A 15,921-nucleotide genomic window follows, 5' to 3' on the forward strand; every position below is an offset into this window, starting at 1 on the left:
ATACGGTGTTTACTATATGTAAAAACATTTTTTTGCAGAACACAAATTGAAGATTACAGTTTTAAACAACTGCTCCAGGGCTAGACTGAATACTTAACTCATCTGACAAAAAGAAGAAAAGGAACTAGGGCTCTGTGCTGCTCAATTTGGACATTTTCTACACATTGGATCCTGAAGCTCATACTCAGCTTCTCAAACCTGTTGTTTTGACCAGGTAACACACTATCACAACTGCCTTAATAGCTTTTCAACAAACTGGGTCAAAAGTTTTAAAGGGCAAACATCATTTGGGAGAAAGATACTAAGGGAGTTAAACATCCACTGCAGACAGAATGAAATCCTTGCTGTGTGCAATGCAGAACTCACAGTTTACAGACAAAAAAGATTCAGCAAAAATTACTTGTGAGCAAACATAATCTTTCATTAAATGAGCTAGTAGAAAACTAGCCAGATGACAGCTAAGGGTAAAAAAAGCACTCTTCAACTATCTTAGTTTTAATTTTAAATCGCTAAAACTGTTGTTCGTACAGCTTTATGCGGATGTCGTTTTTATCTTATTTTTCTGATGGTTCTAGGAAAAGATAAACTATACATGTAATCAGAAGAGCTATTATATTGCTAACAAGAGAAAAGTTACACAGCAGTCAGAGTTTGACTCTCAAGAAAGCCAGACTACACATACTCTAGATAAACACAGGAAAAAGCAAGTATTTCAGAACAAGGAATGGCTTCACCTACAAATAGAGTTCTAGGTATTTTTATGCATGCCAACTGAAATAAGTTTGAACAAACGGCAATCAAACACTCACCTAGAACAGCTTTTCATTATTACGATAGATCTCAGCTTTTCCTAAATATTTATTTAGTTTTGGAAAGAATGAATTTTAGAGATATTGATTTTAACAACAGAAAAAGACATCTGAGAAAAGTGAATTTTCTGCATGCATCTGACATCAAGAGTTCAATATATTTGCCAGGCATTCAAGCCTGATGCTACAACGAGCTTTGCCAGGGACATGGTACCTGACAGACCCACAGGTTCCATAGCAGCAGGCTCTGCGAGCACTACGGTGATACTAGGTGAAAGAGAACCTGAACAGGGCAAGTACACAACCGAAGGGTAATTACTGAGATCTGCTCTTGTATGATTTCATCTGAACAATGAGAAGAGCAACTAGATGGTAAACTATACATATTTAGGCATTAAAGAATACAGGAGTTGAACTACTCTTCCTCTGCTATCAGCAAAGGCAGAATGTTCCACTTTTCCATCACTTTTGCACAGAAAAGTTTAAAATCTCTGCCCCCTCTGCTGCTGTATTGAGGCCCCACTGGATAGAAGATAAGACTCCACACCTGGAAGTGGAAGGAAAAGGAAACCCTTGCTTTCTCCCTCCACAAAACACCTGGCTTTTCACCTGAGAATGCAGAACCACAGACATCTAAAATGTCTTTCAGGATGCAGTAACTTGCACTAGATGGGCAAATATATATTGAGATAAAATTTCCAGGAATAGCTGCTATTTCTAATAGCTACTGGTCTCCTGAACAAGCATAAATAGTAATAAGGTTAGTAAGGTTCATGTAGTTACTCCCATCAAAACGTCACTTTCTGGTTTAGTGAGTGAAGCACAAGCTTGGAAGAATGAACATTTTCTGATTAATTTTCCTCTTTTCTATGCGACATCCCATCACAAAAGGATGAAGTACTATCAAATCTCGCTAGACAGCCCTGTTCCAGACACTGTAGTTCATGAGCTTCCTTTTTACATCTGTTTTAACTACTACTGCCAAGCTCCAACTTACCCTTTAAGGCTATCTCTTTTCTACTTTATAAAGGTTCTCAGAGAAAAACCTTTTAATCAACCAACTAAGAAGTCTGGAAGCCAGTAATTCAAGTTATTCGTGCCACGGTCCTGCATTACCAACACTTTCACAAAGCCATCATAAAATCTTTTTATGCTTACTGAAAATAATCTACAAAATAGCAAATGCCCCCCCGGACCCCCAACCCTTCTGCCATGTAAATCAGACGAAGCAGGACTGGAGTAAAACTAATATAAACCTCCACTTGAAAGAACTGTATTTTCAACCAATGTAGATTACTGTTATATTTAATACAAAAATTTAAAGCCCTCCCCTGGACTCCAACAATTGTGGTATTGACAGCTAAGGTGGAAATTAAAAGCACAGAACAAGAAATCTGCAATGAATTTGCTGCAGCCACTACAAATAGGAAGTAGTTAGCAGAAGGAAAACCTTTTCTGCCAAATGGAAAAATAAGGAAAGATTATCTTTTTAATAAACTTTCATTTGTCCTTTTCCCCCCCTTTTACTCTCAGATATGTAAGCAGAATGTGCTTGGAAGCAGCAGAATAGTGGAGCTTCAAAAATCACTCATCAAACAATGGTGCTACTTTTAATAATTTATTAAAGGTCCTAAAACAAAGATCAAAAGGAAATATATCTAAGCATTTATATTCAATTCCACATTGCCTGATGACTAATTTGTAAAGAGTGCACAAGTCTTCACAACTGAAGCCAAAATCATTTGAGGATACTTTGATATAATGCCACAAAGGATATAAGCAGGAAGGCAGCAGGAGTTACAAATGGCCAACCTCCATTAAAAGTGCTAATAAAAGAATAATGGAATTTCCTTGTACTATGAATAAAAAAGTGTTTGGCACAGGAGAATTTAGACATGGAGAGGAATATCAAAGCTTCTGGTTCATCAGTTGCTTCTCTTTATTAGATCTTAATTGACTTCTTATTACATTTACCTTAAAATGCTTCAACACAAAAAAGCAATGATCCCATTCAAAATCTTGTAACACTAATTTCCTTTACTCTTCATGTTTCTCAATTTTCGCAGGTCCTTAATACCTGCTTTGCCAATCCTTGTAAATAATACAAGTCCATCTATAAAAAGTTCTTCGAAGTGATGGATTTAATTTGAAATGAAATATAATGATTAAAATTATAGAATATACCTACTGTTTGACAATGTTTTTTTAAGCTGTAAATTTTCAAGTTGCTGGCAACTATGGAACTCATAGCAACAACCTACTTCATAAATTTAATCCATTAATATTTACTCAATGTATTTATTTCTGATATGTGTAGTTACATATATACATGCATATGTTCATACATACAGATAGGTGCACACACATACATACTTCTGCCACCTTCTTCCCCCAAATGTAAAACCTACCTAATTTTTCTGATGTGTAGCTATTTGGTACGTGGCCAGGAAAAGAAGGGGTAGAGTTCAGAACTTTCCTTTGAAATGTCTAAACAAAAAAAATCTTTCAAATCTTTCTTTTTTTAAATGGATACTTGCAAAATCACATATGCTTTGCAAAACAGAAGCAGCAAAGACTGCTGACAAATTGTTAAAGGATTTAGTGTATTTGCTTAAAAAAACATGCCCACAAATGCATCCAAACCAGGAGGAACTCCCAAAAAATATTTACAAACCTACTTAACTCTCCTTCAATCTGCTGCTTAATGCTCTTTTGCATGTCTACAAAACCCCCATGACAAATAGTTATAGCACAGAAATGCTGTGATCCCCGTCTCCTGGTTCACCAAAATCTTCTTGTAACAGCTTTAGTTTTTTATTTCACATTGCAATATCTTTAGGGAAGTGATCTTCTTTTGTTACCCTATAATATGGGATATAATCAACGTTGGGTTTTTTTACCAGGATTCCCAGACTTTACGAACAAGGATCAAGTTACAATGCTGATGTGTATTTCTTCTTCTTCCCCCAGACAACCACCAGGCTTGTTAGCAAAGCAGCCTTTTCCAATGATGCTTCCAGAATCAATAGATAATTCATTAGTATCATGTATCTCAGGGACTAATTGACACAATAGGCTAAGCAACATACTCAAGAGTAACACAGTTTCTAAAGAGAGAGAAAAAAAGAGGGGAATCTGATACCACATATGGTCACTTTGCAGGATTTAGTGCCAGTCTATAAATTATACTTCTATGAGGTTAATGTGAGTCACTGGTTTCACAAATCAGAAAATGCAGCTTTTCAAGCTTGGCTTCAAAAAATAAACATTTATATGATAGCGTAATTTAAGTAATACGAATACCCTAGCACTTTCAATTTTATAATTTCCTCTCATTTTTGCATTAAACATGAAATACAGTTATCACAAATATTTAGAATTATTCTTAACAACAAACGTAGGTACTATATTTTTTCTTACCTTATGATCATATGGATTGTATGAATGAAACAGCTGGGACAGATCCTTTGTTCTCTGTTTTTTCTGAAAAGTAATATTAATAAATACACTGTATTAGAAAAGTTACAGGAAAAAGAGACTACTGATTTAAAAAGCTGTATGCAGGTACAAACACATTCTCTCCCCACTTTGTTAATGGAACTGTAGGTATGAAGAGCAGTATATGCAGATAAAGGATATTAAATACCCCAGGAAGTAATTAACATATATATTAACAATGTTAATAATATATATCCTTAATAAATATAAACACTAGTATATGGAACATCAGTGGAATGCGTAAACAATTCAGATTTGTTATAATTTCAGCACAATAAATCATAAATAATGTTCTGGAATACAGATAACAAAACTTGAAGATTAGGCTCCAATCTTGCAAAGACTTGTCTGCTATTCTAGCATGTACATGCAGTCCTCCTTTATAGCAGATTAGGTTTAAAGGGAGTCAGTTTAAAGAAGAATCATTTATTATTTTTCGATTTCTTTTGATGCTAATACTCTTATTGCCTTGATTGTGGAAAATTAATAGGCGGTATGCCATTTAATGCCAAGGCAAAGAGAAAAAACCTCCTTCTGTTAAGAGCAAAGTTCAAAGACAAAACCTGCTTAATCCAGTTTCTACCGAAATCAATGAAAGAGCTTTCAGTCATTTCAGCAGATGTTAAACACAATCTCGCAGCTGCATCCTATGGAGTGGGGGCAGGGAGAGGAGAAAAACATCCAGCCTTCCATCTTAATGCAGGGATGAGTCACAAAGAAGTTCAAAGTTTGATTATGTCAAAATCGACATTGACTTATCTCATAGCCCAGAAAGGCCGAGCATTGCACGTTGGAAACTGTGTAAAAGGGGAGACAACTACAATAACTCCTTGCTTGTAGTCTTGTACCATTGCTATCATTTCTGTGAAAGTAGTTTTCCAACTAACCTGGTAGGATCCATTCATGTTTCCAGCATGCCGAGAACTGAATAGACAGCTGTATGACTACACTATTTATTTTAACTTCTGGAAACTATAGGACAATTTAGTAATTTTTGATTATGCAGAAGGAACTATGCATTTCCTTTCTTTACCTGGTTTTTATTTTTAGTGAAATGTCCAGATGCAGCAATTTGGTCATAAAAGCCATAACTTTAGTTACCAGTACAAACTTATGACAGCTGGATATTTCTGAGTCATTAAAGGTATCAGATTAACTATCACTACTTCTGTGAGGTCCCTACCTGTGTTTTAGTTACGACCACTAAAGAGTCAAGAAAGTAATTTTTTACTCGCTGTTGCTCTTCAAACAAGAACGTTAAATTTTGTTTTCAGTATGAGAAGGTTACTTCTGTCATAGACAACTCTATTCAACTACCATAAGCAATACCTAACAGGGCCTGTTTCTCTGAGTTTACTAAGGGGCTTAAAATGAACAGAAGTCATATTAAAAAAGAAGTTTCTGTTACTATAGACTTTCTCAGCAATTGAACATACCTTTGCTGAAGAAAAGATCTCCCTTAGTAGAGGAACCTTTGCCTTCTAGCCCCCATTAATACCTCTTTTATTTCTAATGGGAAAAAACGCCACTCAAATGAAGGCATCGGGTAGCACAACCCAAATTCCATCACCATCCTACAATGACTTCTTTCCTGGTAGTACAGTTATACACAGTGAAAGTGCTTATAATACCACAAAAAGGATTTGAAGAAATGTGATAAACTGAAAAGAGATATCAAAATTATTATATAAAAAGGTTGCTTAAAAAACTAACTTAATGTAGAAACATGTAAGAAGTAGACAAAAGTATTTTAATTTGGAATATGAAGACCTCCACTAAATTTTCTAGGGAAAAAAAACAAACCACAAAAAAGTCCAGTTCTTGCTTTTTCTTCCCAAAGACTATTTCTCTTGAATCTATTTTGACTGCACACAAAGTGCTTTCAAGTATTTTTTTTTTTTTTTTGCAATAGCTTTAATAACAATAAAATTATATTATGGAAACCCTCCTATCCTTCACCCTCAGACTCTGGCCAAAATGGTATTTACACACTTGACTAGACAAGATGAAGAATGAAGATGGCTTCCATTACAGAACATATTGACATAACCTTCCACTTTTTATTTTAGGAAATTATGGTTTCTTTCCTACCTTTCCTACAGCAGGCATTAGCCACATGGTATTAACACTAAGTTTTTTTACATGAAGAAAGGCACGGTTCCCAGCTCACCTGTAAGCAGTGTAAAGCAGAGGAATGTAAAGCAGGCCTCTCCATGTCTAGACATTACACAGGAACATAAGGAGCCCAAAAGCTCTTTCTCCTTCATTGCCTCCAGCGACTATTTCAGTCCCTAAACTGCCTATTTACATGCATCTCCCCAGAATGTCTTTCCTTGACACAGGTTCATATTCTTATTTCGCCTTCCTCGGATTAGTCCAACATCCTTTTCAAGTACTCTCTTGACAAATATAAAAATATTTTTCTTCCCCCTGTCTTCCTGCTCGTTCCCTTTAGTGTTCTGATTCCCCATTCCTTTGTTCTGTACCAATAATACTGTCAAAACCACAAAGCAAAAAGACACTCAAAAAACCCTTCTGAACCCACATGTGCCACATCATACTGTTCCACGTACAGGAGCAGTATTGCTTTCAAACATCCTCACACATCTGCATAGGATATATTTAAATTTCTTATCTTTCTGAAAAAAATCAAGACTCTTTCCAAAGTCACCATACAAATTAGCACAGGGTGTTCCCAAAAATGAGAAGATCTCCTAGGAGTCTGATAGTAGCATCAGACTCTCAGCTTATTTCTGTACTTCCCTCAGTGACCACAGAACATTTCCTTAAACCAAGCTACTCTTGCCAGTGGGTTACTTGCAATACTTTACTCAGTCCGGCTGTATGTAATTTTGGTGCAAGAGCATTTGACACGTAACAAGCCAGAGATACACTATTCCTCCACAAACTTTTCCAGTATTGGTTTGCTAACTGGACAGTATCCTGTATCACTTGAGGTATATATCAAATGACGAACAGTAAAGACCAGCAAAGCCTCAGTCTGAGAACCATGCACAATTTCCCACTCGTGCACCAAAGCAAGCAGTGGTGTACAAAGTGGGGATTTTTTTAAGCACTAGGAGCAGGCAATTTGGGGAACTGCAGAGCAGTACCCTATCGGTACTGAAGGAAGGGCTTTCCCTGGATGGAGGGTGCTGCCTGCATCACTGCTGCGTACCAAATGATCACCTGCTGGGGTCTGTGGGAGCCCAGCAAGATCCTCCTAAATATAAAACCAGCAAGCCTCTGCACAGAAGGTTCCCTAATATACACGTGTGTGTATGTGTGTGCACTTTACAGGGGCAGGGATTTTGTTAGGTTACAAACTTTAGTCATGGATTGATTTAAATTTTAAACCCATAGTCCTTAGTTTGTAGCACTTAAAGAAACGGGTTTAGGGAGATGAGATTGAGAAAGAGATACATTCAGACACTATGATAATGTGTGCCACTAAAAATATATGCATATGACTGTGCAAACAATTTTTAAGTTTTCTGTTTCAATAAGTTTTAAAAATGCCACATTATATGGGAGATATAACAGAGACATTTTTTGTTTCTATCTTTAGCTGGAAAAGTATGTGAAAGCCTGATGAAGAACGGATTAAAGTGCTGCTGAGTTAAATACTGTAAAATCATTTATATTTGTACACATAAGTATGCCAGGACGGAAGGGTCTCCCCAAGTAAAGCAATACTTTATAAGTGAATTATTTCAAGCTTGTTACTAAAATACATGTAAGTAATCAAGTGCTTCTTGAAAGACAGGTATCATTCAACACGCAGTTATAAAAATAACAACCAGAAACCAACATCAACTGATGATGTTTCTTATGACAACATACATAGACAATGTTAGTAGTGAGGAAACAATGCATTACCATGATTTCATTATTTCCCCCCTGTAAGTGTACATACAAGTAACACATACTTGGCTCTAAATATTTCCTTTCTCTGTCTCTCATTTTCTGGGACTCAGATTTTCGAGGTCTTATTTTTAACTATTGAATTTTTTAAAGAGACACTGGTCATCTGAGACATGTCTTCTATGCTTAAAATATAGTAACAATACAGGATCCTTTTAGAAGACATATAAAATTATAAACCAGTAACACCAAGAGTTAGTGACCTTCTTGGTGTTTTTACTCTTTTTTTCTTGAGCATTGATTTTTAGCAATAATGAAACATTTTCTAATGCTTTGAGTGGACTGCACTGTGGATTATTATCCTACTTTTGATCAGGAAAGATCACTTAAAGAACAAATAGGTAGAATGTAAAAAACCAACCAAACAAAAAAACTCCATACAGGATGAATCTCTAAAACTGTTTAAAATATTTTCTGCACGAGTTAACCAGAGAATTGTGTGTTGACTACTTCAGAAAAATAAAGCTGAACTTAAGTTATTATTTTTTTTTTTTTTTGCAAATAATGGTGTGAAAATAGGGTAAAGGTAAGGATTTCCTAACAATACATTTTCATAAACAGAAAATACTTTAGAAAAGTAAGCTTAGAAATTAAATAACTATACCAAATACTAAACATTGTAGGATCCCACATGTATATTGCACTTTTCTGGTGATCCTGTTTTCATACTCAGGTGATAATTACCTGTCTTTCAGATGATATTAATGTAGCCTAAAACTTGTTTGTTTTCCTTTCAAGCATGGTATAATAGGTCTACAATGCTTATTGTGAAGGAGAATTACAATATCACCGAGATAACATTTTATTACGGATTACTTAGAAGCAGTTTAAACGGAATATATTTTTCATCTAGGAATAAAAGGGACAAAACTACTCTTCAATATGAAGATAACACTGGTTTCCTTTAGACTCGACTTTCAGTTTTAACAAGTCTATTTTCACCTTCAAGGTTCTTAATAATTCCAGCCTAATACCGTGACAGATCCGCAGATTCCACCAGTTCCACTGAAGGTGTCAGCAAAGTTCTCCTGCTTTTTTTTTTCTGCTTCCATCATTTAAAATCCCTCTAGTACACAGGGCTGCCGTCAGTAAAGGGGAATCCATATCTGTTTCCATTCAAATATTCTTCTTTTCCTTAGTGATCACAGTGAATAGTAACATGAGTCAAGGCAACCAGATGAACGTCTCTGTCTCGGTTCTCTTCCCTCACCTACCATCTTCTCCCCCATTTCTCTTTTACATACTGCTGATCAGAATTAAAGCACAATTTACAAGGCATCTCACACAGCTAAGCACGCCAACAACTGATAGCAACACTGTTACTCTTTCAAAAAAGTCTGTAAAAGCACATTGCCTGCTTGTGTAGTAGCTAAGGGATTGCGTAATCAAAGCCCCATTAACCTTTGTGAGCCAAGGCAGAATTTAACTACAACTTCAACAGACTTCGGAAGAAGAATGAAGCAGTTTTGCAAGTATTTTCAGTTTTCTTCCCCAGTATTACCAAAAGCATGGAAGCTCCAGCGTAACAGATGCTTGCAAGAGCAAAAACCACAAGATTGGAGCTTTCCTTTCCGAAACAGCATGCCAAACACATTTTGTGTTATGGCATTCTCTAACTTCAGTAACATGCATTTTCTGAGTGATAACGAAGCTGTGTCTTTCTTTTCCCCCACGTTACACCTGTGTTCTCAAAACTATAGAGGCCTTGGGTAGTTCCAAACTCCAAACTTTTATAGAACAGAATGGAGTTGGGAGCACCCCATCTAAAGACACCGGCTGGCCTAACTTTAATCTCCAAAGAGTTACTTGGCAAAACACCAGAGGAAGATGTGGCAACTACTCCAAGGTATATTTAAAGCCCTTTATTGCAGATTCAATCCATAAAGCCTTAAATCTATGTACCTATAACCACAATACAGGTATGAGCCAAGCCACTGTAACTGCCATGTTATCAAAGTTTACAGATTGATTTTTGTTCCGCCAAACAATTTTTTAAAAAGTGATCAGAAACCAGTGAACCGTTCTCTTTGACCTTGAGTTATTCAGTGCATCACCCTCTTAGAAATGACCCTGAAAAAAATGTGGTGCCCCAGCCAGATTTGTTGATAAAATCGTAACTGGTGTTCATTATGCTCTTGTGTCCATGCCCTGTCAGGTCTGAAAGGGCAGAAGTGACAACACAGGCTTGACAAGTTTTCTGCTTCCTATAGTCAACCCACTTCTACTGATATTGTTCCTGTCCTTCTGATCATATCTATCATCAAGCATGCAAAATCATTTGGGGATGAGCTAGTCTTTCTGACCTAACCTACCTGAATTACTATGTTAAGAGACCCACTGTTCTACTTTAACTATTGATACATGTGCATTTCATTATTTAGCTTGGTTTAAGGAATTACTTTCTAATAATTTTTGATGCATACGTGGAAAAAGTCACTATGTGCTATATTCAGTAGTTTACATCAGTGTTCCAGGATGGTGGACGTTTTTTCCAACTCCAATTAACAACAGAATTATACATTCATATTTTGTACACTCAGTGATTCTTCATAAATAATTTAGAACAAAGTTTTATGAGCCCATGCAATGTGATTTTTGTCTAAACGAGGAAAAAATGTAAAACTTTCCACACCTTTACTAATCATATTAATCTAGAAAAAGAGCGCAAACGTTAAAGTGATCCTGTCTTCAGGATTATGGCAACACAAACACTCATTGTTTAGCCTATTTTACATTTTAAGTAGAGATTCTTATTTATGGAAAAATATAAACATTTTCAAAAAACAGCACAGGAACTTCATAAGATCATCTGTCAAGTCATTTGAGAACAGTTTCTTGAAGGATACATTTTCAATTAAACTATGGGCATTGCAATTTCTTCCTTCTTACCTCACATATAATTTCAGCTATGTAATATAGACTTCAAACTCACATATTTTACAATTATTACTGAATTCTATTCCGTCTGGTACATTTGAGTTCTTTAATTTAGTTTAGGATTAATGTTTGTTATTCCTTCATTTTTCATAATAAAATCTCCCCCTTAGCAGAGGATAAATTATGCAAAATTTATTCTGAAGACTTTCACAAAGAAATCCTTAATTTTTAAAAAGGCCTTCAACACTTGTTCACCTCAAATTGGGTCCTTAAATTGGCTACAGTTTGTAAATGCTCTCTCTTACTTCTGGTAGATTTTTATGTCTGAAATTCATAGTGAAATTTCATAATCTACATGAGGCAGGTATTTTCTAAGGATGCCACTGCAACTGATTAGGAAGACTGTTTTAACTCAAAAAGATTTTGTAGAACAAAAGTATCTGACAGAAACTTGGCCTGGGGTATCAGCCATATTTCAAATTAGATTGACACTAAATCAGAAATAGAGAGATTGGTCATGAGGGACAGATTGATTTTGAATATATATAGTCATTGCGCCCAGTTCTGCAATAATATAAACCAGAATGAACTGCAAACTACATTTTAGTAATGAAATGTGATTTTTATATATATGTTAAGCCCAGGACATTATGTGGGCTTACATATAAACCCACGTCTGCAGGGCACCCTTTTCCTCTTTATAATCTTGTGAGATATCTGTGTGCTCTTATTGCACAACAGCAGCCTTGAAAACACCAGGTTTTCCAGCATCCCAGAAAGAACAAAAAGAGCCGAAGTGCTCCAGGCAGCACAGTGCGGTACAGTGAGCGGTAAACAGCTCTCAAGTGCTTGCTGTGTGGGAGGTGCCACTCGGGTACCCACAACACACAAATTCAGTAGACACACAAAAATTGCCTTCACTGTTTTACCTTAATCTATTATTCAGTCCTCCACTCTACTTCCAGTTCCAGTTTTTAAGCAATTCCAAGTTCCACATGTGATTTTTAGCACAGTGACCGGAGGTGCAGGCGCAGCAATGAAAACAGCGGAAGACATGAGTTCCAAAGCTCTAAGTGACCTGATTGACTGTGATGGCTTTGAAGGAGTGTGCTTGGATTATCAAAGACAGATGAAGTTCAGTGAAGGGTCACCAAGAACCCACCTCAGGATATTTCAGTGTCCTTCTCTTCCAAAGCACAATTCATGGGCCATCATAAATGTCACATGATTTGCAAATGATGGACAAGCTTAGTCACCTCCATGATAGCAAAAAAAAAAAAAAAAAAAGTAATCAAATGCATGGTAAAAAACTTCAAAGGCAAACTGCGGGTTTAAAAAAGTAAGAGAATTATATTGATGAGTCTGTAGTGTTTTTTAAAAAAAGAAATAAATTCTAAATGGGACTTACAGCACTGGCAAATTCTGTTCCTGGAGTCTAAAATAATAGTAAAAACATAAAACAACCAGAGCTTAAACGATTTCAGTAACATAATTAATATCAGACCTGGACAGGTTCTTAATTTGCTATCTGTTTTAAGTCGCAAACTAATACATCTAAACCATGTTGTCATTTGAGGAAGTCTGGAACTGCCAAAGCCAAGAGGGTTTTCTTTGAAATGAATAGATTTTTCTGTTCTGCCACATACATCCAATTTCAGGGATTAAGTTGTGGGCAGTATTCCCTTATGTCTACAACTGCTGGCACTGTTTCCCGCTCTGAGCAGGCTGGTTCTTAAAGTATATTAAAATTCTGCATTAAAAAAGAGAAAAAATTCCAGTATTACAGAAGTTACCTAAGTGTAATCCAAGGAAAAGTTAAAAAAAAAAAAAAATCGGAGTTAAAACAACTTCTATGGTTCTTCCACTTTGTTATGAGCCAATGAAGAGGACAGGACACAGAATAAATAAAGGCAAGATCCAGATGCCACAGAGGTCCCTTCTGTATGAGCTTCTGCGAATGGGTTCTACAGGCACCTATGGATTTGGATAGAGTTGTAAAAGAAAACAGCAGGCTAAAGACGGTAACATTACTTGCTGAAAACATAGCATATGAAAAATTTTCCTAGGGCTAATAAGCTCTGAAGACTAGTACTCATGCTGGATCTGCAATAACAAACAAACTCAGGACACCAACAGTCTGTTCACCTGCCCAAGGTACAAACACCTGACAAAGACTCGGACCACATCCCAGAGGGCAGTGACTCCTATACGCAGATGAGGACCACAGGATTACATTTATACCTAAAAGAACAAAGATCCCTCTAAGGGTCTTCCCAAGCACCCCCCTCGGAGCCACAGGCTGTCCCTCCTCCACATCCAAGCACACAGCTGGGGCTGGCCTCCCCAGCTGCTGCTCCACAGGTAACTCACAGGTGAGCACGCGAGCGAATGCCAGTGACTAAATGGACGTGTTGTGCAAATAGTCATATCTGCCTGTAACCCGAATGGCTTGGTTCTACTAATAACAACAGCTTAATGAGTAAAAGGTGTTTGAAGAAATTTTGTTTCTCTCTCTGCCTCAGTTCAATCCCCTGTCGGGGAAGAGGGAATTTACGAAACAGCCCTTAAACTTCCTATAACACTCGAACTTGAAGCCCCAGATCAGAGTACATAAACCATAATCACTGGTAAAGGAAAAAGATGCACAACTTTCAGCTTTTATTGCCCTCATGACATCTGTCTTGCCAACTCAATCTTTGTAATTAAGGGTAGAGGCTTCCAATATACTCCATGTCCGTGCGTATTCATGTAGTTTGTAGTGTAATTTAAATGCAAAAGTAGTAAAATAAATTTATGCCATTTTATATAAATTTATTTTGAAGAACAATGGCATAATCTTGAAAATTTCAAAGAACTAAGTTTAGGTAGGAAATACAGAAGAATTACATGCTTTTCTGCATTTTAAGCAGTTGCAATGGATTCTAAACTATCAAAGCCTACAAAAAAGGAAAAAACTCCGTGACACCACTGAACTACATTTCCATTTTTTGACTTTTGAATTTTTCTGCAGAAAAGGTTTATAGTGAAAGGAGAAATTTACCCAAGATGCTGATCACATATGTATTTATATTGGAGGTAAAAACTGTTTTCTCCCTTAAGATCAAAGACTACTTCACCTAATCTTTAGAGAGTACCTTCTTCCCCTTCTATTCAATGCAAGGGTACGTGGTATACAAAACTCCCTATTTCAGCTTCCTTGCAACTAAAATCTCAGAATTCTATCAGGGTTTCCAGACAGACTCACAGGGGCAGGAGGATGGGTAATGAATGCTCGTGGCCATTACAAATCTTACAGGGCTACACTTTCCTAAAAGTAGTTTTTCTCTATTGGACAGTTAACATGTGGACTGTACATAGCTACAAGTATCAACCCACAAAATTATACCATGTGAGTGGTGGTTTCAGAATCCTCGTGAATTCTGTAACTATTTCTGGTTTGACAGCGAAGTTTAGAAAGAGCTCTGCCTCCTCCTCCACATGTATATTCTCCACATTTTATTTTCCAGTGGCCTCTAGTTCTTTTTCTTAACAACATGGTCTAGATTGAACCCATAGCTGTACATTTAATTGTAAGATGCTCAAATTTTCAAACTGAATTTGTATAAAGTTTATGAGGAAGCTGCTGGTAATTTTCATTCCAATCAGTTTCTGCTGTAAAAACAAAGCAAAATTCAAAAAAGTAGAATACCAACTTGGTTTCACAAGTGGATTCTGGGTCTAGCTTTGAATTTTGACTTGCTTTCTCAAGCAAGACAATTCTACCAGGTGCCTGAAGTACACCAGTGAAAGATTCAAGAGCCATGGCTCCTGGCTAGAGTCAAAATAGTCTTGTCCTTTCTCAGGGGTCTGCCTCTGCACAGCCCAGCTGTGACTATACAATTTAACTCACTCCCCAGATTCAGCTATGAACTGAATTTTCAGCAGCTCCATAGGCAGATCATTTATCGCTTTCCAAAAAGGTACAACCCATTTTAAAACCTACCAGCTCAACTGCCTCCCACAACAACAAAAACAGATTTTCATTTCAGCACCTGGTCAAATAAAGTGTTTCGAACTTGAGCTGAATCTAGCTCTACAATAAAACTGCCTTTAAATTTTTGTAAAATTTTATTTAGTAGCTTTGCCTAACCACAAAAAAAACTATTCACAGGCAATTACCTTACTTTGAATTCATCATGCAAACCCGCAGTTCTGGCTGCAAACTGAATGGTGAGCAGTGTGGTAGATTTAAAGATACAGCATAAAAGAAGTCAAACGTTTTGACCATCTTTAAAACAGGGGAAAAAGGAGGAACCAGGCTTTCATATGTCAGTCAGTTTATATAGTTCCTGGAAAAACAGGGAGGAAAATATGCAAAACTATCTGTAAGCATCCAGAAAGTAACACAAAGAGCCAACACTGATTTGCCCGTAAGCAACAGCTATATCAATCAAAATTAATCCTATCACAGAATTACTGGCCTTGTAGATAAGAGAAATCATAGCTATCTTGATGACTTGTCAGGCTTTCTGCAGTACCTCACACATTGTTCTTATAAAAAATGTAAGGAAACGGGGTGTAAATAAAACTACTAGAGAGCAAGTGCAAAACTTGCTGGAAAAACTTGGAATGCTTCCATAGTTCACTGACCAATATGAAGGATTACATATTTATTTTTCCTTCATAGTCTGCCTCCTCCTCCAGCTTTCACGTTTTTAACCCTCTGGTCCCAATCTTGCCATGAATGTCTTCACTTGGGTCTTTATTCTGGCAGAGTAGGAAGCAGTAAACAAAAGTGTATTGCTGAGAAAACAAAGCACAGAACAGAGGTTCA

General features: G+C 36.7%; 1 protein-coding gene across 1 annotated transcript in view; it reads right to left on the reverse strand.

Annotated features, from left to right (window-relative positions):
• CDKAL1 (CDK5 regulatory subunit associated protein 1 like 1) overlaps positions 1–15,921 on the reverse strand; it is a 418,320-nt gene that overhangs the window by 89,334 nt on the left and 313,065 nt on the right. Inside the window, exon 13 of the mRNA XM_009637900.2 lies at positions 4,230–4,292. Coding sequence (XP_009636195.2) covers positions 4,230–4,292 — 63 coding nt within the window. The remainder of the gene's footprint in view (positions 1–4,229; positions 4,293–15,921) is intronic.

Source organism: Egretta garzetta, unplaced genomic scaffold (assembly GCF_000687185.1).
Source record: "Egretta garzetta isolate BGI_Z169 unplaced genomic scaffold, ASM68718v1 scaffold14, whole genome shotgun sequence".
Classification (NCBI taxonomy): Eukaryota; Metazoa; Chordata; class Aves; order Pelecaniformes; family Ardeidae; genus Egretta; species Egretta garzetta.